Source organism: Canis aureus, chromosome 12 (assembly GCF_053574225.1).
Source record: "Canis aureus isolate CA01 chromosome 12, VMU_Caureus_v.1.0, whole genome shotgun sequence".
NCBI lineage: Eukaryota > Metazoa > Chordata > Mammalia > Carnivora > Canidae > Canis > Canis aureus.
The window spans coordinates 58,124,935-58,151,300 of NC_135622.1; the positions used below are offsets into that span (position 1 = coordinate 58,124,935).

At 36.4% G+C, this 26,366-nt stretch overlaps 1 protein-coding gene across 3 annotated transcripts in view; it reads right to left on the minus strand.

Moving 5' to 3' along the window:
* Positions 1-2,067: 2,067 nt before the first annotated feature.
* TAF1B (TATA-box binding protein associated factor, RNA polymerase I subunit B) overlaps positions 2,068-26,366 on the minus strand; it is a 63,925-nt gene continuing 39,626 nt past the window's right edge. For all 3 annotated transcript variants that reach the window (XM_077844164.1, XM_077844165.1, XM_077844166.1), the window contains 7 exons: positions 16,176-16,323; positions 13,983-14,160; positions 13,388-13,434; positions 11,427-11,517; positions 9,059-9,129; positions 7,820-8,042; positions 2,068-2,514 (listed from right to left, as the gene is read on the minus strand). In XM_077844164.1, coding sequence (XP_077700290.1) covers positions 2,316-2,514; positions 7,820-8,042; positions 9,059-9,129; positions 11,427-11,517; positions 13,388-13,434; positions 13,983-14,160; positions 16,176-16,323 — 957 coding nt within the window. In that variant the 3' untranslated portion in view covers positions 2,068-2,315. The remainder of the gene's footprint in view (positions 2,515-7,819; positions 8,043-9,058; positions 9,130-11,426; positions 11,518-13,387; positions 13,435-13,982; positions 14,161-16,175; positions 16,324-26,366) is intronic.

The window sequence follows — 26,366 nt, forward strand, 5'->3', positions numbered from 1 at the left end:
ACACAACATAATTCCTGATTAAAAAAAAAAAAAAAACCTCACTGCAATCTAGGAGTAGAAAGCAACCTGGCTGAACAACAATTAGCATTCATGGAGACCTCAAACTCTCCAGAAGATCCCATCTGGCTTCACAGTTTTTAAATATGACTTATATTCTGATGCTCCCTACATTTACATTACCCCAGACCTCTGAACTATAGACCCCTTGCCCCTCCAGCTTTAGACTTGGATATCTCTCTGATGTCTAACAGGCATCCCAAACTCAACATGCCCCGAACACTTCCCGATCCCCACTCACCTGAGTTCCCCTGTGATGTAGGGCCTAAAATTAAGGCCTGGTATCACGTGCTGCCTTGACATCTGGTGAAACTGGGAAGGCCCCAAAATGGCTTAACTTTGACTTCCCCTCCCCACTCTGGTCCCACAGATCCGGGGGCCTTAATCAAACACACCTTATCAAGAGGACCAGGGGAATTCCTGCAGGCCCATGGGATTATTCAAATAAGCCAGTCACACCCTCTGGCAGGAACCAGGGGACACTCCATTCCCCAATACAACAAAGCCTGCCTCCCTATCCCTGGTTGTTCACTGTTCCAAGCATGACCCTCGTTGGGCCTGCATAGTGTGCTACATCCTCTGCCAGGTGGGAAGTACATGTGATTAATTACCTAGTCAATCTCATCTATTCAATGCTGGGTAGCCTGTTTGGCTATTCCTGCAACCCTATAACACAAACTGGGTGATTAAGGGGAAATTAAAGCAGCCCCATCTTAATAAATGGTACAGGAAAAAAATTGGGGCATTTTGATTTCTCACACAACCAATCTATCACCAAGTCCTTATTTCATAAGTGTAAACTATACCCGGGACTTAATCCCTTCTTAACACTTCCACTACAATCTCTGTAGTTCAAATCACCATCTCTTGCCCAAACCAGAACAGTAGTCTGTATTGTGGCCTCTACAATCTATTTTCCCCTGCAATCTATTCAGCACAGAGCAAAGTAGTCCTTTTATGACATAGATCTCATCACACCATTCGTTTGCTCAGAATTTTCTAACGGCTTGGCTTCCTGAGACACTCTTGGGATAAAAGCCAAAGCTCTTACCATGGCCTTGAATGCAAACTCTTCCATTTCATGTGCTACTACTTTCCCTGACAACCCTAACACTCCAGCTGCCCTGAACAGCCTATTCCTTGAATCCATCAAGCGGAAATAACCTTCCCCCAGAGGGCAATGTGGCTTACTCCCCTGATTGAACTTCAAACCAGTTGATTTCTGCTCAAGGTCACCTTCCAGGCACCTTAACCACTTTTTATAATCACCCCTACCTACCTTGCTTTTTTCTTCATTGCACCTCATTGGCCCAACTATATTTGTTTACTATCTGCCCCCACCCAATTAGAATAGAAGATCCTTAAAGACAGGGACCTCGTTTAACTATTCCATCTCCAATGCCCAGAATATGCCTGGAACACAGCTGCTATTTGTTGCACGAATAATCTGTGAACAAGAATGCCTCATTTTTCGATATCCTCACCAGATCTTATAGACCTTTATAAATCTCTGGTAATCTAACATGTGGGAAATAGTATATATTTTAATTTGTATCATTTTTTTGGGTTGGCCTTTGTATCTCTTTTCTTCCCCTTGAAGGCTATCTTTTCATATTCCTTGCTCAGCCTGTCTTTTTCCTCTTGCTTTGCAAGAGCTATTGATACTTTAAAGAAGTTATTCCTTTGTCTGTCATATGCTGCAAATATATTTTCCTAGTTTGCCATTTGCCTGTGACTTTGTGGTCACATTATCAATTTTTCCTTTTTGGCTTCTGGTTTGGGGGCATGCTTAGAAAGTTCTCCCCTGTTTCAAGATCATCAAAGCAGCCATACTTGTTTTCTTCTAATACTGTAATATATATGTATATGTAAAACATTATGATATTTAGATCTTTGATCTGGGATTTTCTTTAGGGCATAAAGAGTAAGGAAGTGATCTAGTTTAAAAGCAAAGTTAGCCTAAAAAAAAGGGCAAAAAAAAAAAAAGGCAAACTTAAAATACATTGAATAGAAATTTCTGGATACCATTTATAAAACTTACTGTTTTAATCTTCTCAAAAAATATTCATAATTTAAAAAATAAATTCAAACACTGTTTACTTATTTTCCAATACACATGTTATAAGCACATTTGATACATATATATGTGTGTACATACAATAAAATTCTATTTTCCATAATTTTCTAGAATATTATAATTTGACATTATTATCACTATTAAAATATTTTCCCAAGAAAGTTTGTTTCATTCTTCTCAGTTACTTTCTCCCTTTCCTGGATCTTGATTTCTTTTTCGTTTTACTATATTTTGCTTTAAAAAGTCTCTTTTCAATTAAGCTCACTTCTTCATGGAGAGAAGATGTCTTTATTCTTAGCAGGAAGGAGAAGAGATTTATTATAAACTGATAGCTCCGTGAAAAATTTGATTCTTCATAGGTTGTCACATGTTTACAATAGCTAGAAAGGGAAGAAAAATAAGTTATCTTAAAACGACCATATGAAAAAAAAAATGACCATATGACATGTATCTATTTATCCCTGAAACATCCCCCAAACTAGTAAATACATATAGTTAGGCTTAAAATAGTACTCAGAGTTGGAATGAAACTTGGAACAATTTGGTAAAACAACTTAATTTTACAGAGGAAAAAATGTTAGCACCGTCCCTGGGTTAGCTACCGTGCCAGGATAATAGAGCCAGGTCTCACAATTCCTTACCCACAAGTCCTTCCATTCCAAATGGGCTGCTTCTTTTTACCATGCTCAAGGCAAACAATAGCACACAGGAAGAGATTCTGAGCCTATTTTTTTTTTTTTTTTTCTGAGCCTATTTTTAAAATAATCCCTAATCCCCACCCAAAATAACACACCAGACATGATAATGTAGCCTATAATCTTGCACTATTATAGAAAGAAGAGATTACAAAGCAATTTCACTTATCTTAAAAGTAGATCAAGTGCCCAACTACCACCAAATCTCTAATTATGAATCTTTAACACCCCATCTCTAACTATACCAAGGTGTAGGCAATCCAGGGGACAGAGGAACATGTTAAATGGTATCAGAGGCTGTAATCAGCAAAAGGCAGACTACGAAATTGTATAGGACACAAGACCTGGATTATTCAACAAGTAATTTTTTCCCTGCAGGGAAAAAAAAGACCTAAAAGGGGAATTTACCAACCCCAACAATTAAAGGATATCTTAGCTACTTGCAAAATAAGGCCCAATGTATGGGCCTTATTTGGATTGGCTTATATTAAAAATTTCATAGCAATTGGGAAAGCCTAAACATTGAATGTTTGATAATATTAAGGAATTACTATTCATTTTTTTAATGTGTGATTGATGTTTATTGTGGTTTTGTTTTTAAAAATACTATGACATTTGAAAAAAAATACTATGACATTTGAGATATGCTTCCAAATAATCTGGGGGCAGAGGTGGAGGAGTGGGTTGGCATGTCCAAAGCAAGTCTATAGTAATATTGACAAATGTTAAGGCTGAATGACAGGCACATTATACTATTCTATTTTTTAATATACTTGAAATTTTCCATAATAAAAAGCTTTAAAAAAAACCTTAACCCTACAGAAGATATGAACCTTTAGATATTAGGACTTATATAACATATATGGTCCTAAGTTCCTGAAAGTTTATGCATGCCTGAAAGTTTGTATGTACATCACAAAATTCTGCCCCCAACAGTTGTGACTAGGATAACTAGGCTTAGTTCTCTCACCTGTAAAACAGGAAAAAATAACAGTGCCTACCTCACAGATTGAACAAAAGTATCGAATGAGAATACATATCAAGCACTTAACCCAGTGGTCAGCACACAGTAAGGGCTCAAAAATGTTCACCTCCACTAGGTTCTTTTCAAATCAGTTTTTGTTTTCACTTAAAAATCTTAAGATTACTTTAACAATCTACAATAAAGCCAAAACCCTACCATATTCACTAATAGGGCATTTAGCCTCAACTACTCATTGCGGTAACAGAAATCAAATATAAGCCATTCACAGGAATTCTCACAAACTGGTGGCCTCTTGCTTTTCTTTTCTTTTAAATTTCAGCAATTGTAAGAGAGATTCTTCCAGACAAACGGTTATAACAAAAAGGGTAAAAAAGTAATGTTTCTTTTACTTAGGGAAGCTCTATTTCTACACCAGAAAGATAAGGTATACAAATTATTTGCTCCCAAATAATTGAATCAAGAACAATACCTTGTAAGAATTACACTCTTTATCACAAACTCAGAAAACTATCCTAGTTAAAAGCCATAAAACTGAATATAACATACAATTTGTTATTGCCAAGTATTTTGCTGTGCATAGAACATGTGCCAACAGATGTTCTTGAGCCCTGACATGGAAAATAAATGTGTGGCAAATGGATGCTGTCAGAATACGTTCATACAATTTTATGCAAAGGGATAAGCACAGGTTTACATTTAAAAGAAGGGTGTAAAGTCTTTAAAAATAAATAAATAAATAAAAAATAAAAGAAGGGTGTAAAGGTACATTTGAACTTCCTTATGAGAACTTCCTTGTGAGAAGTTCGAATGTATGCAAAAGGTATAGTCTCCCAAGTCCGTATACATATAAAAATAAACCTGCTAACACAAGTTAATGTTTTGGTGGTCTGAAAGATACTAGATGTTCAAATTTGACATATGATTATTTGAGTACTTTTTTTTTTTTAACTCTAAAGTATTAGTTAAAATCTTTTAAATTCAAATCAAATGTTTGTGGGATGTGTATGTATGGGGGAGTAAGAGGGCATCCAAAGCCTCTCCATTTCCTGTGGATGGCAATTTGAAGTACTTCTTCTTATGGAAGGAAAGAGGAACCACCTGCCCTACTCACGGAGGCCTAGGATAGATACTTGATTAGCCAGCGCCTACAATGGGTTGTTAGACCTAGCTAATTGTCAGTAACTGGCCTACTTACAGATCGGTACTTCTACAAATGTGAGGAATATTAAGGGTATTTAAATTCATGAAGACTGTTAGTTCTGCCTCAGATAAGAAGCATAAACAACTTTTTGTATCTGAAGTGCTCTTATGGCCTTTCTCTGCTTAGTTCTTAAGGCTTGAGTGTGAATGTTCTCATAATTATTTTACTGTACGATGCTTGTCTCTTGAACCCTCAGACATGAGTCCTTCTGTGGAACAAAATTCTCTATACAGTTGAAGATTTGCTTTCTGAAGCATCAAAACACTTCATTTTAACCATATTGTATGGACATCTTTTAAAACTGAGTTACATGCTATTTGGTTATTTTAAACAGAGCACACAGCATTTCTTTCTTTTTTTTTTTTTTTTTTTTAGCCTTTACAATTATGGTATTATAAGTTGTTCGTTTTTACTGTAAAAACATTAGAAAATACAGCTAAGAGAAACAAACCCAAAGAGAATGCACACAGCATTTTGGGTCATGCTCGGTGTTATAGCTGAGACCCCATTAGGCTTATTTTGTTAGGTGGAGCAATTAAACAGTGGTCATGAATGAACTTTCAGTCTGCTGGAACTTGAGTTCTTTTGTCTGCTTCTGATTCTGATGCTGGCTCCTCTCTCGTTTGTCAAGTGGATGTCATTTATGTTTGCAGTCAAGATGATTATCAGCAGAGCACCTCACAGTCTCCGTCCTTTGTTTCTTTTGATGATTAGGAGTTTGGAAATCAGACATCTCAGCCTGACAGAAACACACCTGAAGGCAGAGTAAGCTGGCTCGGAGTGAGGGGCTCAGAGGTTTTCTGAGAAAAGTGCATTAGCTCTAGTCAGGGACTTTGTGACATTTTTATTGGTTAGCAGGAGCCTTTTTGGCTTACTCTGTGGTTCTAGGCTATGGTCTAAATAAGCAAGGTTGACAAAATTTTGGTGCATAAAGTCATGATATCCCTAATGCTTCATCTATAGGTTATAATTTTTAGCCTTATAGTTCATGCAGAGAAAAAAATCTCAGTTGTTTCATCTCCAACTATACAAGGTCTATTTGTAACTAATTTTCTTATATTACTGTATTAAATCTGTGAAGATTTAGAAAGACCTAGAAATACACTGATTGCACCATAAAGGTAGAAGCTCCCCCCTAACTCACTCAGGACTAATTCCGCAGGCATGAGAGACAGAAGGGCGCCAGAACACCACTTCCTAACTTACAGGTCTCATGCCGGTGCTCCTCACCAGCCAGCACACTACAACCTTTTCTCTTCCTTCTGATGAAATCTTAAAATCGGAAAAAGCCATTGCACTGACCATTGCACAGGAATGTAACACCTCAGACGTGGAGTTGACCCTGGGGTTTGGATTCCAGCCTTTCCCTGTTCCTGTTGTAAAGACAGCGCCACTCTGTAGTCATTCTAGACTCAGCTAAACTTTTGGTGAGTAGTAAATTTTCATACAAATTGCTTCATTTTGTTATCTCCTAATGTGTTTTCTACATTTTACTTATCTTTGATTGATACTCAACTCAGGAAGAGAAACTCTTTAATAGAAAATTATGTTTTATTTAAAGTAATGATCAGTTACCATGTATTGAGAATTACTATATGACAGACACCAAAATCTCATTTAATTCTCATACTCTATTTTCTACACATTCAATCAGCAAAAGACTGGTGAGCACCTACTATATACTAGGCTCTGTTCTAGCCTCTGGGATTTTTCATTAATTAAGACAGAGTCTCTGTACTCAAGGACCTTATATTCTATTCTAGTGTGAGGAGGTAGACAAAAAAGCAAAATAAATATATAATAATCTATTCAATACTGATAAGAGCTTTAGGAAATAAAACACAGGCATGGGGAGTAGAGAATGATGAGGTGTGCATGTGAGGGTGAGGGGAGAGTAGGTGCTATTTTAGACAGGATGGGGAAGTGGAATTTGAGCAAAAACCCAACAGGACTGAGTCCATGTGGATACATAAGGAAAAGCATTCCAGGCTGGAGGCCTAACATGTGCAAAGGTCTGTGTGGGAAGTGTGCTTAGCAAGTTCAGGGAACAGTGAGGAGGTCGATGTGAACAGGGGCAGTGAGCACAGAGCAAAGGAGGTAAGCGAGGAAGGTCAGAGAATTGTAGGGGCCTGTAGGTCCCTCAGGGTCTTTGAACTTTACTCTGAATAAGATGGGAGCCATTGGAGGTTTTAAGAAGAGAAAAAAGATCAGTATTACATGCTCTCTGTGCCATGGGAAAAAGATAAAGATATAAGCTCCCTCATAATTCACTCATAGGCTGGTTTTACAATTGGGACGAGAGCTACAAGGATGGTCAACAGCTTTCTCACAATAAGCAAGCAGCAGCGTTGGGATATGAACAGCCCAATTCATTCGCACGTCCTCTTCACTGCTGGGAAATTGCCTTATAAACAATTTCTATGTATCAAGAGTGAGATTAGTATAAAATGAAATTAGTATAAAAATATGAGGTCACAATGAAAAAAGTCTTTATAATCTAAAACTTTTTCCAGCTTTATTGAGATACTTTCAACATGCAATGTTGTGAAATGATTATCACAATAAGGTTAGTTAACACCTTCCTCCCTAAAACTCTTAAACAAGACTCAATGTATAATCCCAATTTTCATGCTTATAAGCCCAACATCTTCTAATTCCAAGAAATAACCTATCTGGTTCTTATTATAGTCAACTGTAATTCTACGTGATTTTTTTTTTTTAAACTAGAAAAGAATACTACTTCATGCCAAACTAGATATTTCACGATGTTTTTTTATCCTTTAATTTCTAAAAGCATCACATACCTTCTACAGAATTTCTGTGTGCTAAGCCAATATAGTGAATTCTTGGTTGTCAGTGACTGGCCTTTCTTCTTCAGAATCCCCTGGAGGCCATGTCCGTGGAAACAGGTTCTAGTAGAGTCTCCTTCAGTCCAGTTGAACTGAAAACTTGAAGGCCTTTTTTTTTCAACAGTTGGTACTGAATCAACAAGTGTGCTAAATTGTTTTTGTAGATTCACCACCATTTCTGGAAATGGAGGACAAAAGGAAAGAAATCAAATAAAAACTAATGTTAAATCATAGATGAGTTTAGTTGTTAGTCAAGTACTAATATTACTTTCTTAGTTTTGATAAATTCATCATGACAATGCAAGAGGACAACAACAGGAGGGAGTTGAAACTGGATGAGGGGCATTGGGGAACTACTTTAAAAAGGTTAAAATGGTAAATTTTGTTATATATTTTTAACACAATGAGAAAAAAATGAACAAGACAATCTACAGGCAATTCTCCACTTTCTCTCTGAAAGTCATACAAATATAGGGTGATTTTAGATTTTGGTGGGAACTTAAGTTCTGTTTTAAAGAATGCAACGTTCCTGAAACAGATTCCTCTGGAGATTTACAGAGGATGATATTTCTTTGGATGAGTGTTGGAATATTTGTTGAAGAAGTAAAATAATCCCTTAGTTTTTTTTAAGTTTATTTATTTATTTAAGTATTCTCTATACCCAATGGGAGCTTGAAACACAACCCTGAGATCAAGAGTCACATGCTCTAAAGACTGAGCCAGTCAGGTGCCCCTAGGCACACTATTCAAGATATTTATTTATTTTTAAAGATTTATTTATTTGAGAAAGAAAAGGAGAGCAAGAGAGAATCACAAGCAGGTGGGAAGGATAGAGGGAGAGGCAGACTCCCTGCTGAGCAGGGAGCCCAATGCAGGACTTGATCCCAGGACCCTGGGATCATGACCTGAGCCAAAGGCAGACACTTAACTGACTGAGCCACCCAAGCACCCCAAGTCAAGATATTTAGCTTTTCTTTCTTTCTTTTTTTTTAAATTAATTAATTATTTATTTATTAGAGACATAGAAAGAGGTAGAGAGAAGCAGGCTCCTCGAGGGGAGCCTGACATGGGACTCGATCCCAGGACCTCATGAGCCAAAGGCAGATGCTCAATCATTGAGCCACCCAGGTGTCCCGATATTTAGCTTTTCTACAACAGTATTGCTACATGGTGTTAAGAGAAAATACAACTCACCTCTTCTTTTATATACTACTGCTTTGTCAATGGATGAGTGGTAGAGGGGCTTTTCGCTTTTCCATAGATACCTGTACAATATAGAAAAACATTTGGAGCAGGTTGGAGAAGAAATATATACAATGGTTTTCTGTTTTCTCATGGTATGAGAATTATTTATACATTCTGGATACAAATCTTTTACCAGATATGTAATGTACACATATTTTCTCCCACTGTATGGGTTCTCATTCTCTTAACAGTGTCTTCTGAAGAGAAGATATTCTTTCTTCTGATGAAGTCCAATTTATAATTTTTTTTATAGATCATACTTCTGGTATCATATCTACAAAATTCTGCCTAACCCAAAGGCTGCAAAGATTTCCTGTACATGCCTTTAAATTTTCCTCCATGTTCTTCCCAACATCTTCCATGACAATGGGAAGTCATCAAAGCAACCTCTTAAGCTGTTATTAGGTTTTCAACTACTGTTTACCAGTGTTTTTCGTAATCTCATACATAGGGACCCATACTTAGCTACAGAAATTGCTTTAATAACCTTCATCTGACAACATGGAAGATGATGATCAGAATAACAGGTAAAAATTACAAATTTATGTCAACAGTGAGGGTGAGGTAGGGTAAAACAGACAGGTAACAGATCACATACACAGGGGCTTTGTGCCCAAGCCCTAGTCAGCAGTGACTTACATATGGTATCTCACTTAGCCCAAAGCACCTACTCTATACAGAAGAATCTTGGTAATGTATCCCCTGGACAATCTCTTCCCTGACCCCTGGGCTCTCCCTGGAAGATGCCATTTTAAAAACAGACTCTCTTTGGTCACTAAATTCTCCCCAAAAGAGTCACTAAGAGTCACTAAGTCTAAGATGTGTAACTGAACACTGCCCAATTTGGGTTCTAATAGCTATGTCTGCAGTGTAAGTTGGTGCTCAGCTTGAGCTAATGAATTAATTCCTAGTTACCAATGAGATGCCTGAGTGGCATCATTGTTGAATACCTGGCCTCAGTATCAGTCAGGACAATCCCTGTTGACGCCATAAAAAGGAAGACCCAGTGGCTGGTTCTCCAAGATAGCCTAAGACAACAGAATGAACTTCTGTTCTTCCTGCTACTCTTGTACCACTGAGACCCAATGACTAAAGAGACATTCTTTCTCTGACAAGGAAGAGGAAGGACCCAGTTTCCTGGGTACCCATAGGCTGTCAGAATAAGTTCACACCCTACCTCTTTTCTTTCATCATTGTGTATCAAACCTGAATAGTGAGAAACTACTACACCTCTCCCCTTTTTGGCAAGGAGCCTCTTCCCCACAGTGCTTTATTCATCCCCAAAGTCTGTTTCTCTATTTAAAAGCTCTCTTAATATAGATGATAAATAATCCAGTTCTACCTGTGAAAACTAAATTTAGTTCTCAGAACACAAAGTGGCATTACTATCCCTATTTCATTGATGAGGATCCTGGAGCTGAATGAATCATCATTTTAACTAATTTGAAGAGCCTTGATTTTTCTCAAAGTATATAAGGTTAGTTGATCAAATGAGTATTACCATAAAGTTACATGAAATCCAGAGATGTTAACTTTTTCTTTAAGTCTTGTAAAGACTCAAAGTTCTAAGGATAGATATAAAACTGTTCAGAGATTAATAGAAAGATCAATACTCTATATTATGTAAGATATAGATAGCATCTATGAAAATTTATGAGCAAACTAACTTTCAGTGCACAGAGGCTAAGAAATCAAGCAACTTGCCCGTGGTCACACAACTTGTCTTAGTGCAATCAGGATTCAAACCCAGCACTGTCTGTCTCTACAGCCATCCTCCTTCCACCCTATCAATGAACCTACATCAGAATGAGAGTTCAAAGTCAAATGGCAAGACTTACTGAATTAAATATCCTCTCTTTGTGCTTTCCTCCATTTTGATTTTTGTAGGGATCTTTATTTGGGGGGAATATGCCAATTATGTATGTCACAGACTGATATTTATAATCTTTCTAATATTGGAAAACAGATGGGAAATGATCAACTTTAAGAAAGGAAGGAGGAGGAATATGAGAAATATAAGTGTGACTCATGCAAATTATAAAAAATTAATAACTAAGTATAATGTGGTACTCTGGATTGGATCCTGGATTGGAAAGAGGACATTAATGGAAACACTGGTCTAATCCAAATAAAATCTAGAGTTTAATTAATAATAACATACACACAAAAAAAAGTTAATGAGAACACAGGGGTTAGTATTTGTAGAAAAAATGTAATAATGCTAAGGAGTCTAACTGATGAAACTTCAGCTTTCAAATACAAGGTAACAGATTTGGAAATCAAGCAGGTAAACCTAAAACCAGAAGAGACAACATACTTAGCCCTGGCTTCCTCCCACTTTTGTTTTTTCTCATCAATAGATCTCTTCATAACTTGGTACCATTTTCTGAAATCAAACCATGGCTTATCTGAAAGAAATGAAATCCTTGATTAGTAACCAAATCAGTCACATTTATAGCCATATACATTACTCATTTGAGTCTTCATGCACTGATATAACTAAACATTATGGAGTCACTGTCTCCTTTAACATGACTCCTGAATTCCTATCTATACTGTGGCCCTACCCAGATTATACTAAAAACTATCTTTTTTTTTTTTTTTTTGAGACAGCATAAGAAGAGACATTAGAAGATACCTTGTTCAACCTTTTACTTTGTGTAGAGGCTGACATGAAGCAATGTCACAAATTGACTTCTAGCATTAAATCCAAGCTCCTAAAACCAATGAACATATATGTGAAATCTTGAAAGAAAAGTCAAACTCTTAGAGAGTAGAAAAGTAGTTTCCAGGACCTGAGGGATGGGAGGCTGATACAAGGGTACAACATTTTGGGTTTAAGATAAATAAGGTCTGAGAATCTAATATAAGACGTGGTGACTGCAGTTGATCATACTGTATCACACCAAGGAAGTTTGATAAGGAAACAGGACTTAAATGTTTACAAAAGGGACTCCTGGGTGGCTCAGTGGTTGAGTGTCTGCCTTCAGCTCAGGGCTTGATCTCAGAGTTCTGGGATCGAGTCCTGCATTGGGCAGGGAGCCTGCTTCTCCCTCTGCCTGTGTCTCTGTCTCTCTCTGTCTCTCACGAATAAATAAATACAATCTTAAAAAAAAAATGTTCACACACAATTACAAAAGATAAAAATGTGAGGTGATAAATGTGTCAATTAACCAGATAGGAGAATCCCTCCCCAGTGTACAAATATATCAAATTATCACAATATGCACTTTAAAGATCATATATTTTTATAGGTCAATTATACTCAATAAAGCTGAAGTTTAATTTAAAAACAATGAACATAAATCCTAGTGAGGGAGCTAAGAAACTAGAATTGAATTTAAGAACTCTTATCTACCCAACTTTACCAAATTGCTCTTAGACCAGACACTGTTAGGCACTAAAGATACATTAAATAGGGGATGCCCAGGTGGCTCAGCGGTTTAGCACCTGCCTTTGGCCCAGGGTGTGATCCTGGAGTCCCGGGATGGAGTCCCACATCAGGCTCCCTGCATGGATGGAGCCTGCTTGTGTCTCTCATGAATAAATAAAATCTTAAAAAAAAAAATACATTAAATAAAACATAAAAAAATAAAAAGATGGCCCCTCCCTCTAGAAACTCACAGCCTACCTATCTTTCTATCATTTATCTTGTGCTTTACTCTACATCAGCTATTCCTAGAACTTTACAGGTACCGGCAGTCTAACAGGGATAGACACATTCGGTCCCCCAGTTTTAATTCCATGTGCTAAACCTGTAACAGATGTGTGAGTAGGAGTGGTTGTGGCAGGAGTGATTAGCTCTGATTGGAAGTGGTGAGGTCAGGAGTAGGTGTGAAGAGAAAGTAGAATCTTGAAGAATAAAGGTGGATGTGAGAGGGATTGAGGGAGGTGGGGAAACATTTCAGGTAGAAGGACCAGCATGAGCAAAAGTTGAGGCATTTGAACAGATGGTACAGTCACAAAACTGCCAGTATCTTCACAGTCTAGTACAGCTAGTGAAGAGAAGCTGGGAGTAAAAAAGCAGGCTGCTCTTTACACATAGTAGGAAATCACTGAAGTTTAGCAGCCTAGGTATATAATTGGATAATTATATGAAGAAATAATTCTGGTAAAAGGTACAATTTGTATACATGTGTATGTATACGTGTACTTGTATATTTTTCAAAGTTTCTTCCTCACATTTATTGCATCTTTTATTTTTATTTTTATTTTTTTTGCATCTTTTAATCTACCACTTACAATCACTTTGAATTTGAATGATAAAAAATTAAATACCTTCTTTGTTCTTTTCATTATATTTCTCAGCAATATTAGATAAAGTCCTGAAAAAAAGCAAATCAATTTATTTTGAAGTCACTTGTTTGAAGATAAATTTTGAATTCTGAAAAAAAAGTATGGAATACTTGAAACTGATGCTAATTTTTAATGGAGAAGCAATCACTATACACCCTGCCATTGTTTATTGGCATTTTGGGGGAAGAGACCCTTTTGTTTATTTTCCAAAATAAATAAATAATAATCTTTGAAGTTACATAGCACCAGGAACCTAAAGGCATACAGAAAAACTGCTACGAGATTCCTTAGGATTTGTGTATGATGATTTAAACTCAGGAATCAGTGAAGCAAGAAGAACATGTGATGTACCTAAAAAATAGGAATAAAACATGACACAAATAACTTACTAAGGTAGAATTAACTCTCTGACAGCTGAGTCAAAATTCATGTTAGAAGTAATTGTCACTACTAGTCAGTGTTCTATAAACAACAGAGGGCCTCTATTTTCTGTTGAGATAATATGTGGATTCCTTTACTCTGAATAATCAGGTGAAAACAGTACAATTTTTTCTTCATAAAACTGACATACACTTACCATTCTAAATTGTCATCCAATAAAAAGAGCAGTTTCAATACTACTACAATGACAGCAACAGCTTGAACATCATATTTAACAGTTTTTGCCATTTTAGCTATGGGATCAAATGTCAGAAAATCCACTTCTCCTATTCCAGTCATTTTTACCACCTGGCAGGTTAAATCATTCATTTCATCTGTTGAAGAATAAAACAGTAAAATATGAATGAAATTCTTCACCTAACTAGATCATATTAATGTGTACCTCTGTAAGATAAGCTTTATCATCTTAAAACAGGGTACCATGCTAGAACTCAGGATGTGAATAAAATAAACTAAAAAATGATATCTGTATAGAAACACTAATGGTGGAGTCCTGGCAAGGCCTCTCTTTTCCTATTTGGACTTCCTAAAAACATCTACTATGTATAGGATACTTTCTGATACCTAACACACACCACAGGCTAGTTTTCTATCATTTTATACAACTCTCCTGTCTGTGTTTCTATAGCAATTTACATTTACTTGAAACAAAATCCCCTATAAGACCAAAAGCCTGTCTAGGAATGTATACTAACTAGCTGGCTGGCACCTTGGCTAGCACACTAGAAGCCTCAATGTATATTAAACTTGATGTACTGTTTTCCCAAAGAAATTATATGGTACCTTAGCCTCCATCCATTATTCAAGGCTGAATAATGTGGCACTTGGAACCAGAAAGCCTACCTAGTGCCTATATATTTAGGCTTTCCAATCATCAGCTTTGTGACTCTGCATTAGTCACTTAACTTCAGTTTCTTCATTTATAAAATGGGTTGTGAGAGAGTAAATTGAGATTAAATAAGATAGTGTAAGTGAATATACTTTGAAAACTCTAAATTACTAAGCACATTTCTTTACTCAGTAATCTAAGTACTTAAGATTTACAACGTTCTATTTTAATTAATTTTAAGTGAACAGTTAGTTATTATTTGGAAGAACATAATAAATTGTACTGAATTAAGTTGCATTTCCTACACATATTCAGTCACCATGTCCTGCGGACTCTAGTCCCCCTCTCCATCCAACAGCAAGCATAGGAACCAGACCTTGCCATGAGCCAGTCTGTATCAGTTACATTTTGATAATCCCTTATGTTCTTTCTATTACCTAGTACTACATTTGTATATATATACACACATATATGTATGTTTGTGTGTGTATATATATATAACATATATATGTTACTACATATTTATTTTTATTTTTACTGTTGTAATTACACTATATATATATATATCGTTTTGTATATTGCTTTATTAACATATGTATTTTCCTTCCCTATTAACAATATCTTCAATCATTTTTTATATTGCTTAAGCAATAGGATAGCCACACCATGTTTGTATTTTCTCTTAAGAATATAAGTCCTGAGGGGGATCCCTGGGTGGCGCAGTGGTTTGGCGCCTGCCTTTGGCCCAGGGCGCGATCCTGGAGACCCGGAATCAAATCCCACGTCGGGCTCCCGGTGCATGGAGCCTGCTTCTCCCTCTGCCTGTGTCTCTGCCTCTCTCTCTCTCTCTCTCTCTCTCTGTGTGACTATCATAAATAAAAAAAAAAAAAAAAAAAAAGAACATAAGTCCTGAATTTCTCACATTTCTAGTTTTGTGAGAAATTCAGGGATGGATTCCATCGGCAGATTCCATCAGGTTACCTGCATCTTGGTATACTGTGAAAAAGGTCTGTGTTTCATTGCCTTAAAGAGTTCACTGTGATCCTATCAGACTTTGACCTCCATTTGTTTTAGGGACTGGAAATAGCATTATGTTACCAAACAATAAAAATATTACCATACGTTAGTTAACTTCTGCCATACTGTTTATTAGAATTCATTATATAATAATCATGCTTCATGTAAATGATGACTTGCTGTTTTTTTTTGGGGGGGGGAGGAAGGTGTCCAGCTGATTAATTATTGAAACATTTGTTACTTTAATTGTACTCAGCAAACTTACTGTAAAAACCAAGCATATCCCCAAATCAATTATTTATGAACAATGTCCTTTTAACATTTTTCAATAGCCTGAAATATTTTAAGAAAGGATTCTGAAATTAAGCTTCATGTTACGATGGACTCTGTCAGATGGGTCTGTGATTTGAGAGGATTCTATATTTTGCTCATTGTAATTCTACAATTCTATAAAAGCTTCCTCACCACATACACCACACTTACCAGGGAGATTGACTTCCATCAAGTATTTCATACACAAGATGTTTGGATGAAGATAGCAGTCTTCAGTTATGTCTGGAAAACGTGGCAAATCTAAGAATTTGCCAATTTCAATCGTTTTTTTATAGATATCCTCATAAGTAGGCCAAGACTGAAACAAAAAATAATCAAGGTAGCAACTTTAGCAACATAAACTATTTTTTAAAATATTTTCTGATTTTAGAAGTAGTATGTATTTACTGAATGAATTTTAGAATGTGGAGAAAAGTTACATTAAGGGGAAAACACCCATAAATCCCTAATATCCTAACAGCAATTTAAAATAGTAATAACACTAAATTAAAAAACCACTAAAAAATTCCATTTGGCTCATAAAACTCTTACTGGTCTTCCCCGTGATAGAGTGAAATCATTACTCCTTGCCAGTCACAGAAGAACCAGGGGAAGGGACAAAGCTGTGACCAAACTAGAGATCTAAAGCCGTCAGGACTACTCTACAGAACGACTTCCCTCTCACACTTCCTCGCCACACCCTCTCATTCACCTTCAAGTTCACGGCTAACAAATTTAGCTGTTTCACAATATTCAGAAGCTTCTATGTGGGAGCTAACACCAGGGTTTAAGTCTAATAGTTAAAAATGCATAATCCAGGGACACCTGGGTGGCTCAGCGGTTGGGCGTCTGCCTTTGGTCCAGGGTGTGATCCCAGTCTAGGGATTGAGGTCCACATTGGGCTCCCTGCGGGGAACCTGCTTCTCCCTCTGCCTGTGTCTCTGCCTCTTTGTGTCTCTCATGAATAAATAAATAAAATCTTTTTTAAAAAATTAAAATACCCAATTCAGGGATGCCAGGGTGGTTAACTGTCTGCTTAGGTCATGATCCCAGGGTCCTGGGATTGAACTTCCCTGTGTGTCTCTCTCTCACAAATAAAAATCTTAAAAAAAAACTCTGCATAATTCAACTTCATGTTCTCTCATGTAACTGCATATAAAATTGTCTTATAGAATCCAGGAAAATCTATGAGCTACTATTAATAAATTTGTTTCTGTTCACTTTAAGATTACCTCTGTAGCTCATCTAGTATGCTATTTTTATTTTTGCAACGTATAAACATCCTTGAAATTAATACTACATATGATTTTTCCTCATTTCCTCATCCATTTACATAAAAACACTTAATTTGGAATCTATGCAATGTACTTTGGGAAATGTAAAGATGAATAAAACAATGCCTTTAAGGGGTTTATAATCTAGAAAGGGAGATAAGGTGCGCGAACATATAGTATAAAATAGAAAGTTATCAAGTATCTCTAGTAAGATGGGTTTTTTTGTAAGTCTTGTGGAATTTTGGAAAAACTAACATTTCTGATAGGGTAGAAGTCTATTACAATTGCGCCTGAAGACAAACATTTGGGAAACCTGTTTGGCAGTATTAAAGTTGAGCACATGTACATTCTGTGGCAAAGCAATTCTACCCCTAGCTACATATCCCCAAAAGAAATGTGCATGATGTCCAGGGAAAGACATGGATTTGAATGTTCTTAGCAACAAAAAGCCCCAAGCTGGAAACTACACAAATGCCATTAACGGTAAGAAAATTTTGATATAGTCTCATAATTGAACATTTTATAGCAAGGAAGTGAATGCTCTGCCTGCAACAACATGAATGAGTCTTCAAAACATCATGTTAAAAGAAAGCAGACAGACGCAAAAGAGAATGATTCCAGGTATATAAAGTACAAAACTCAAGCAACTCAGCACCAAGTTCTATAGAGTGAGAAGCCAGGGTAGTGACTACTCTGGAGTGGGGGAGGTAACGAAGGGAGTGAACATCAGGGTGGAGCTTCAGGGGTGCTAGTAATGTTTCTCCATCTAGGGACTGGTTCAGGTTGTGAAAATTCATCAACTATGTACATTTGTGATATGCTTACTTTTCTGTGATCTAGTTTACCTCAAAAAGTGGCAAGGAAGGAAAGATAATACCAGGTAAGTAAAACCATGTTGTGTAATAGAAATACTTCATACATCACTTTGTAGGAGAAATAATCTAACTGGCCTATTCAGAATTGGGAACACCCTTAGAAGTTTATGGTCCAACTTTACAAAATCCCTAGCAGGCAGATGTCTGACCCCTCTTACAAATCTCCAGGGACAGGAACTCAATACCTTCCCCAAAGGTAGTCTATTTCACTGTTAATGGGTTTAATCATTAGAAAGTTCATCTGTATTCTAAGAAAAAATTTTCCCAATTTGAGCTAATAGTCAATTAAAATTCCCCAAGTTGTTTGTGAAAGTACGGCTGTTAAATCATGTCTTGCCCATCTTCTAAATGTGTGAGTGTGTTTGGGAGCCAACTAAAGGAATAAATATTTCTCTGCTAAATTTTACTTTGCAAATTCAGGTAAAGCACAAGGAAATGCTTTATAATGGTACTGGGATATGCTTATAGAAAACAATTACACTGTTAATTTCTAGAAAGTATAAGTGTGCTTGATTTTACTTTGCCTGAAGCTACAATCTCATTTGTATTTATTTTGCATTTATTTTGATATCACTATTTCAATATCTAAACTTTCAAGTTTTATTAGAAAAAAAGGTCTTTGGTTTATGCTGTATTATTAACAAATCATCAACCTGTAGCTGAAGACTACAAAATAAATTTCTGTCAATCCAAAGTAACAATGTTGCCTTTTAAGTTTTTTTAAAATGTTGAGATGGAATAATTCTACTTGTACACTCAAGTACTATAAACTGTATTCTAATCTGTGAATTTAAAAGAGAAAAAAAGGAAAAATTCTCAGTGACCTTTGGGAGGAAGTAGTCTTTTTTCTTTATAAAATGAACTCATTTAGAATGTTGCTTCATTTTGCACAAGATCTGAAGAATCTTCTCAAGATAATTTTAACATTACTGACAAGACTTATGGCAACTAATCCTTTCAAATAATGCAGGTAGGAGACGTAATTAAGCACTTTTATCTGCAAACAAAATAAGCACCAGAGCAGTGAATGTTTCCCTTAGAAAAATAATCATCTCAAAAAATCAATTTAATGTATGAATTCATGGACTAGTAATTGTAAGGAATGAAAAGGAATTGTAGTAAATGAAAAGGAATCTGTTAAGCCACAAAGATTTAATGTATTTTCAAATGTCCACCCAAAAAGCTGATATGTCAAACTAAGTATCTGGTGAAAAATAGGCTACCATTCTTTCACATGTGAACTGAAGATAAAATAATTATTAATAATGAAGGTCTATAGATTTATATTATAGTTTACAATAGGTTCTAGATTCTCGTAGTCTCAAGTCAGTATGGTAGACTTCACTTTCAACATTTTCATTTATTCTAAACGGAATTTTCCTTTTTGAATAACGCTGAAAACTTTTTTTTTAAGTGCCTACAGAGTTTTCAATATCATTCTTATTTTTTTTACCAATCTTCAATCATTGTTATGCATATAAGTTGTTTCCAATTTATAAATAACTATAAATAACCCCATAATGAATGTATTCTAGCAACACTTAAATTTGATTATAAAAACAATAAATGATTACAGAAAATTTTTGAAATATAAAATACTATGATAAAGACAATAAAAATTGCTCCTAACTTAGAGAAAGCCATTGTTAGCATATTGGAGACTTTTCTCTCAGCTGTTTGGGGCATATCCACATTTATAACACTGGGAATTTCAATTCAACAGCCTCTTTGACACCTCCACTAGAATATCTTTCCACTATGTCAAATGTACATGTTCCAAACTGAGTTTTTCATCTTCCATACCCCTGAATCTTATCCCTCCATCAGAGTTCCTTACCCTGTCACAAAACCCAAACATTTAGGAATCATCCTTGGCAGCTCCATTTCCTTGCACACCATATGCACACGCACTGTTTACCTCAAAGCTGAGTCTAGAATGCTATTTCTTATCACATCCACAATTGTTTCCTACACTAAGCCTCCAGAATGGACTCCCAACCAAACAGTATCCCCATATCTGCTTTTGCCACTTTGAAGCTACCAGCAAGAGTGATATTTCAAAATCCAAATCTGATATGTCACTCCTCTACTAAAATCTAATCATTTATCTTGCTCTTAGGCTAAGCTCACATCTGTCTGAGAACCTTTGTACAAACCAAGTTAGATGTAAATGGCTTTATCTCCTACATTTTCACCTAAAATTATATTTTGTATATATTTTCTAATGTCATGAGATAGCCTTTGAAAACATAATTTTTAGTGGCTGAAAAATATTTCCCTCTATGAACCCATCACTTCCTTATTATTGGGCACCTATGTTAGGTATACATTACATACATACATATTAAACAGCTATTAAAAAGTGTTTTCACAGGCTGTTCCATGACTTAGGAAAATACTCATAATGCAATACTGAGTTTTAAAAAGCAAGAGAGAAGTTTGTAGATAGTCTTGAAGTCTAATTTTGCAATTATGTACATTAAATAAGACAATCAAATATAACAAATATTAATGGCACCTAGGAGAAATTGGATTGTGGGTGATTTTTATTTCCTTCTTTATACATCTCACTGTTTTCTACATTTTTAAAATCACTCTGAATATATTTCTTTTATAAGAAAAAATAAATATTCAAAAACACAGTGGTCTAAAAAATTACACATAGAATTACCATATGATATAGCAATTGTGTTTCTGTGGAGATGCCCAAAACAACTGAAAGGGACTCTAACAGATATTTGCACACTAATGTTCATAGCAGCATTATTCACTATAGCCAAAGGTGAAAACAACCGAAGTGTCCAAGGATGAATAAACAAAATGTAGTATATACATACAATGGAATATTATTTAGACTTAAAAAGAAATTTTCATTTCTGACACATGCTATAACACGGATAAACCTTAAAAACATTATCCCATGTGAAATAAGTCAGACATAAAAAGACAAATATTATATTATTTCACTTACATGAAGTACTAAAATATCTACCGAATCTCTTGCTCTGGGTCTCTTTATATAGGAACTATTACTTAATGGTTCTAGTGCAATACCAAAAGGGATGGTCTTTTTACCGCCTCAAATGAGGGAAGAGTCGGAACTGAACATGACCACTGGATGCCATTCCTGACCCAGAGGACATCATCAAAAGAACCAGAATGCTACCCTTAGCTTCCAAAACACTTGAAGTGGTGGTCCAACTGTCCTTAGAGGGCTTGGCTATGAGCCAACCAATGTATACATCTGCTCCAATTCCAACTAAGACAGGCTAATTTGTGGGGCCTGCATTGCTAGTGCAGCAGAGTACCTAACCTCCGGCAGGAGACTGGGAGCACTGTTACATAGTACTGTTTTACAGAATAAGACCACAATGAAGCTTTTTTGTTCCTATCCCGTTGTCCTCAGCCCACAGAGTTGAATCAGGCTCTCATTTTGACAGGATTCTAAAACATGGATAACCATCATATAATATAGTAAACATTTAATGGCTGGGTTAGTATAGTCTTACTTTGGACTTAGAAAATGCATTCATGTAGAAAACACACCCAAGGAAAGGGTCTCACAGAAGTTGTAGGTATTCATACCGTATTTTCATTTGGTGTATATAATCTCCGGGATATTCAAGCAGAGTAAGAGGACTACCAGAATCCTGTTTAAAACTCTGCAAGTATAGTAAGGTATAACGACATTCTGTTTGATACTGGCCCTTTGGTTATCTAAGTAGTCTAATTCTACCTGGAATCTTCTGTGCAACAAGATGGAATAATAACAAAAGAAAGAGAGAAGACTAGTCTGTACTGTCCAAAGCACCATCTTTATCAGAATCACCTGCAAGATACTTGTTAAAAATGCATATTCCAGACTTAATGAATTTCTGACATCCAGTCAAAGAATCTATGCTTTAAACAAGCTCTCCAAGATATTCTTAAACGCACACCTCAAAAATAATAAAATAAAACGCAGTGGCTTCCAATCCTCATTTTTCTTGCAGCCTAGAAGAGAGCCTCAGATGGCTTTACTTCACAAGCTTGAAAAGAGAAGTGTGCCCACAAATCCTAGTGATGGTTAGGATATGGTGGGAGGTCAGGGACAAAAGAAAACATCAGCTGGTTTCTATTCATGCTGTCTGGCAGTGGTGACTCTGGAAGGAGGAGTGGGAGTGAGGGAAACTGAGAACACCTGTTCTTATTACACTCACCTCAATTTCCCTAGGGTAGATTTAAACCTGCCAGGTTATTACTCTAACAAAGGTTGCACAAACTATCTGAAGAGCTGCATATGGCCCACAGAGTAAGATGGCAAACAAAGCTAGGGTGAAGTTGGAAGACTCAAAGACCTTCACTTGGAGGTTCTCAGGGAGTAACCGACAGCTCTGGGGCAGTCTTTTTTCTCCTTCAACCGACAGGGACCTAGTTTCACAAAGGTGTAAGACTGCTCCAAGCCAGGATGAATCACCTTGGCAAAGTGCCACTCCGTGGGTTTGGCTAAACCAGCATTACATCTTTTCTTTTTACTCATTCAGAGAGAAGATCAGAATGTTGCTGATCAACATTCAAAATACGGGAGATGTACTTCAGAACGAATTTCCAGTTTCCTCCTTATCCCTTCTTGCTGAGTCTGGTGAGGGATGACGAAATGCCTAACTCTGGAGAGGATTTAGAAACACTGTCAAGGAGCACAGCAGAGTAACATGTATATGACATATTCTCTGTGTAGAAATCAGTCTGTGAGTTTAACATATCTAAAAATAAAATCAATACTGAAAAGATAGAAGTATCTTACTGTAAGTCATCAGCAGAATAAGGAGCACCTGTAATAGAGACACGTGTGTGTCTAGGCTCAGCTTTAGTTTGAGCTGTTTTCTGATTATTTGGGACTGCACAGAGATGGTCCCTGAAAGAGACTACATTTTTACCTTATTCCCCCAGAAAACCTGAAAGATTTTTGATAGAAGTAACTGATGCTCTGAATCAGCACCATGCTCCAGAAACTGAAGTCAAAAATAAAACAGCAAAAGAGGCAGAGGCAGAGGCAGAAAAAAGAAGGAAGAGGTTATTTTTAAATTAAATAAGTAAATAAGATGAAGAGCCTATCCACGTGGAGTTAGGAATGGGAACTCAGAAAAAGGAGACGGTGTGAAACACTAAAACTTGACTCGCACACCTTTGCCTCTTCTCCTGAGCTTTGCTCTTCAGGGAGAGTAATGGCAGGAAGACTTAAGTGCTCACGGCCTGCTTGGAAAAAGAAAACAAACCACATCAATGCTCTGTATTCTATAGTCCATTCCTCTCGGTTTTAAGTGAGTTCTGTCGGATTTCTTGTCCCTGGGACAGAGGAGCCCACTTAAATACTAACGAACAACTTAATGGAAAAAAAGAGGTCACCCAGTATAAAGGTTCAAGGGTCTTTAAAACTCTTTTTGGGAGTAGTGGTTTGTTTTTAAGGTGTGCTCAACTTTCTAGAATAACAAAAACAAAACAAAACCAAACACAGAAGAAAAACAGTCCCCAGCAGCCCACACACAAAACTCCACCAGCATTATCTTCACCGCCATCTCTTAGAACAATTGCACCTTTTGTCATTTCTGGTGGAGGTACAGCTGCTGAAGAAGCCAAGACTTACTGGAGAAAGCGAAGACATGGAAGGAGGGAAGAAAATGCTTCCTTTGTTAACAAAAAGCCATTTCCATTGAAAAGTTTCAACATACTATGGAACAGTGAATGCACTTTTGTGAGCAAAGGCAAAACATACAATGAAGAAAAGCTGCCTGTCAATTAAATAAACAGTCGTTTGAAGATATCTCAAACCTTCACCCTTTTTCTTGAAAAAAGGAGGGGACAGGAGAGGGGGAATGTGAACTATTACTAGACTTGGCCGGAAATATGTCTAAAAGGTACAGTAAATATGATACATAGGACTTCTGTAGTGATACAAATTCATTTAATTCTAACAGTAAGAAATCACAAGGTTAATATGTTTTTTAAAAGACCACAAAGCTATAATAAATTCTTGTAGCATGCATTAAAAACGAAGTGCTTGGGAAAGCATTTTATTGAATTTCACAAATATTCCAGTGAGTTTATTTTCCTTCATGAGGCAATGCCTTGAGACAGGTAAGGACAAGCTAGAGTTTCTGTTACACAACAGCAGGTTCTGGTGATAAACCTGATTACAATACCCTGTCAGAGGTGAACTTCCTGCTTAGCTATTTAAAAAAAAAAAAAAAAAAGAGTACAGTGCCTCACCCTTACTTATTCTTATGATTGTTTTGAAGCAAAGATTCAGCTAAGAAAAAGCTAGCGAATGGTACATGCACCAGTATGCAACCTCCAAACTTAAAACAAGACTTTCTATTATAACGGAAAATTAGTAAGAAATAAAAGTAAAGTCAGAAGTAATGACAAGGTATGTAATATTTATGAAGGAAGAATAAAATGATTTCCACATGTATTATGATTCACAAAACAGTTCACTTTGCATTTTTAGTCTGCTAGAATTATCTTAATGATTGTAAATTTACCATGTAGTAACATAAAATACTTTTTTATGTTCATAGTTGAGTCTGGAAGTTTGTGGTGAACACATTATTTTATGTGAGCTATAGTCTTGGTCCTGGGGATGAGACTATTTTAGAAATACATCATCAACTTGCACAGACAGACCTTTTGAATAAACACAAATTTACAAACTGATAACCAATTAGAACTTGTCAACTAGATGGGAAATTGCAATTTGTTCTGGGCCCACGATGAGAGCTGGGAAAAACCTATTGGAGTCCACCTTAAGATGTCTGTTGTCTAAATATTCTCCTGACTGTTGCTTAGCTATATTCAAATTTCACATATCTGTACTAACGAAGATTAAAAGTTAGTATCCAGAAAAGCACATGATCCCCGAATAATCTCTATTTGATTTTGGAAGGGTTATGCAATTATTTTTGCAGACTGACTTCTGTCATTATCCAGTTTTCTTTAGGCTAGTGTAAAACCTATCACTCCATCTCTCTTCTCCTGGGAAATAGAGATGAGGGGAGACCTGAGCTGAGCATGCTGGGTCCTGCGGATACTGGCCAAGAATCAAACTAATTAACAGATAATCCACATGAAATCACCAGTTTCACATAGCAGATATGAAGTATAATTTTCCCAAAAGAAGCATCCTCGACGTAGCCTCACATACGTATTTTCTGACCAGAGTAATACATTACTGGTTTCAGTATGTTGGTGAACAGTACAAATTAACTGATGAGATGATTTCTCTCACACACTGGTATTCATGAGTGATACTGACACACCCATAACTTGCATTTTTCAATGTCCTTGTTTATACATCGAAGTCATGTCCCTTAAATACTTATTGCTAAAATATCAGTAGAATGATTTTTATTTTTTCCATCAAATGCCACTATCTAATGGCCTCCTCATATTTTATGTAATAAATACATCTGAAAGTTTCCTAATAGATGAATTTGAAATCTCCTGAAAATAAAGCATTTGAATGTATTCTGTTTTTTAGCTTTTTTTTTTTTTTTTTAAGATTTTATTTTATTCATGAGAGACACTCACAGAGAGAGAGAGAGGCAGAGACACAGGCAGAGGGAGAAGCAGGCTCCATACAAGGAGCCTGATGTGGGACTCAATCCCCGGTCTCCAAGATCACTCCCTGGGCTGCAGGCAGCACTAAACCGCTGCGCCACTGGGGCTGCCCCTGTTTTTTAGCTATTTCAAATCACTTAATCAATAAACACAGACTGAATCCTTGCCATATATTCAGAATTATATTAGGTCTTATGGATAAAAAATAGAAGCATTAAATATAGTTCAAAGAGTAGTTGAGGATGCAGGACATAGACAAACCCATGCACCACATATTGCATGTTACTTCTATTTTAGAAACTCTATTTGGACAACATCTTCTAGTTGCCTTTACAGTCTTGAAAAATATAAAAGAATACATGTAACATATCTGTAATCTTGAAGCATGGTAATAAAATAAATACCCATAAATCCACTACCTGATTTAAGAACTAGAACACTGGATCCCTGGGTGGCTCAGCTGTTTAGCGCCTGCCTTTGGCCCAGGGCGCGATCCTAGAGTCCCGGGATTGAGTCCCACGTCGGGCTCTCGGCATGGAGCCTGCTTCTCCCTCCTCCTGTGTCTCTGCCTCTCTCTCTATCATAAACAAATAAATCTTAAAAAAAAAAAAAAAAAA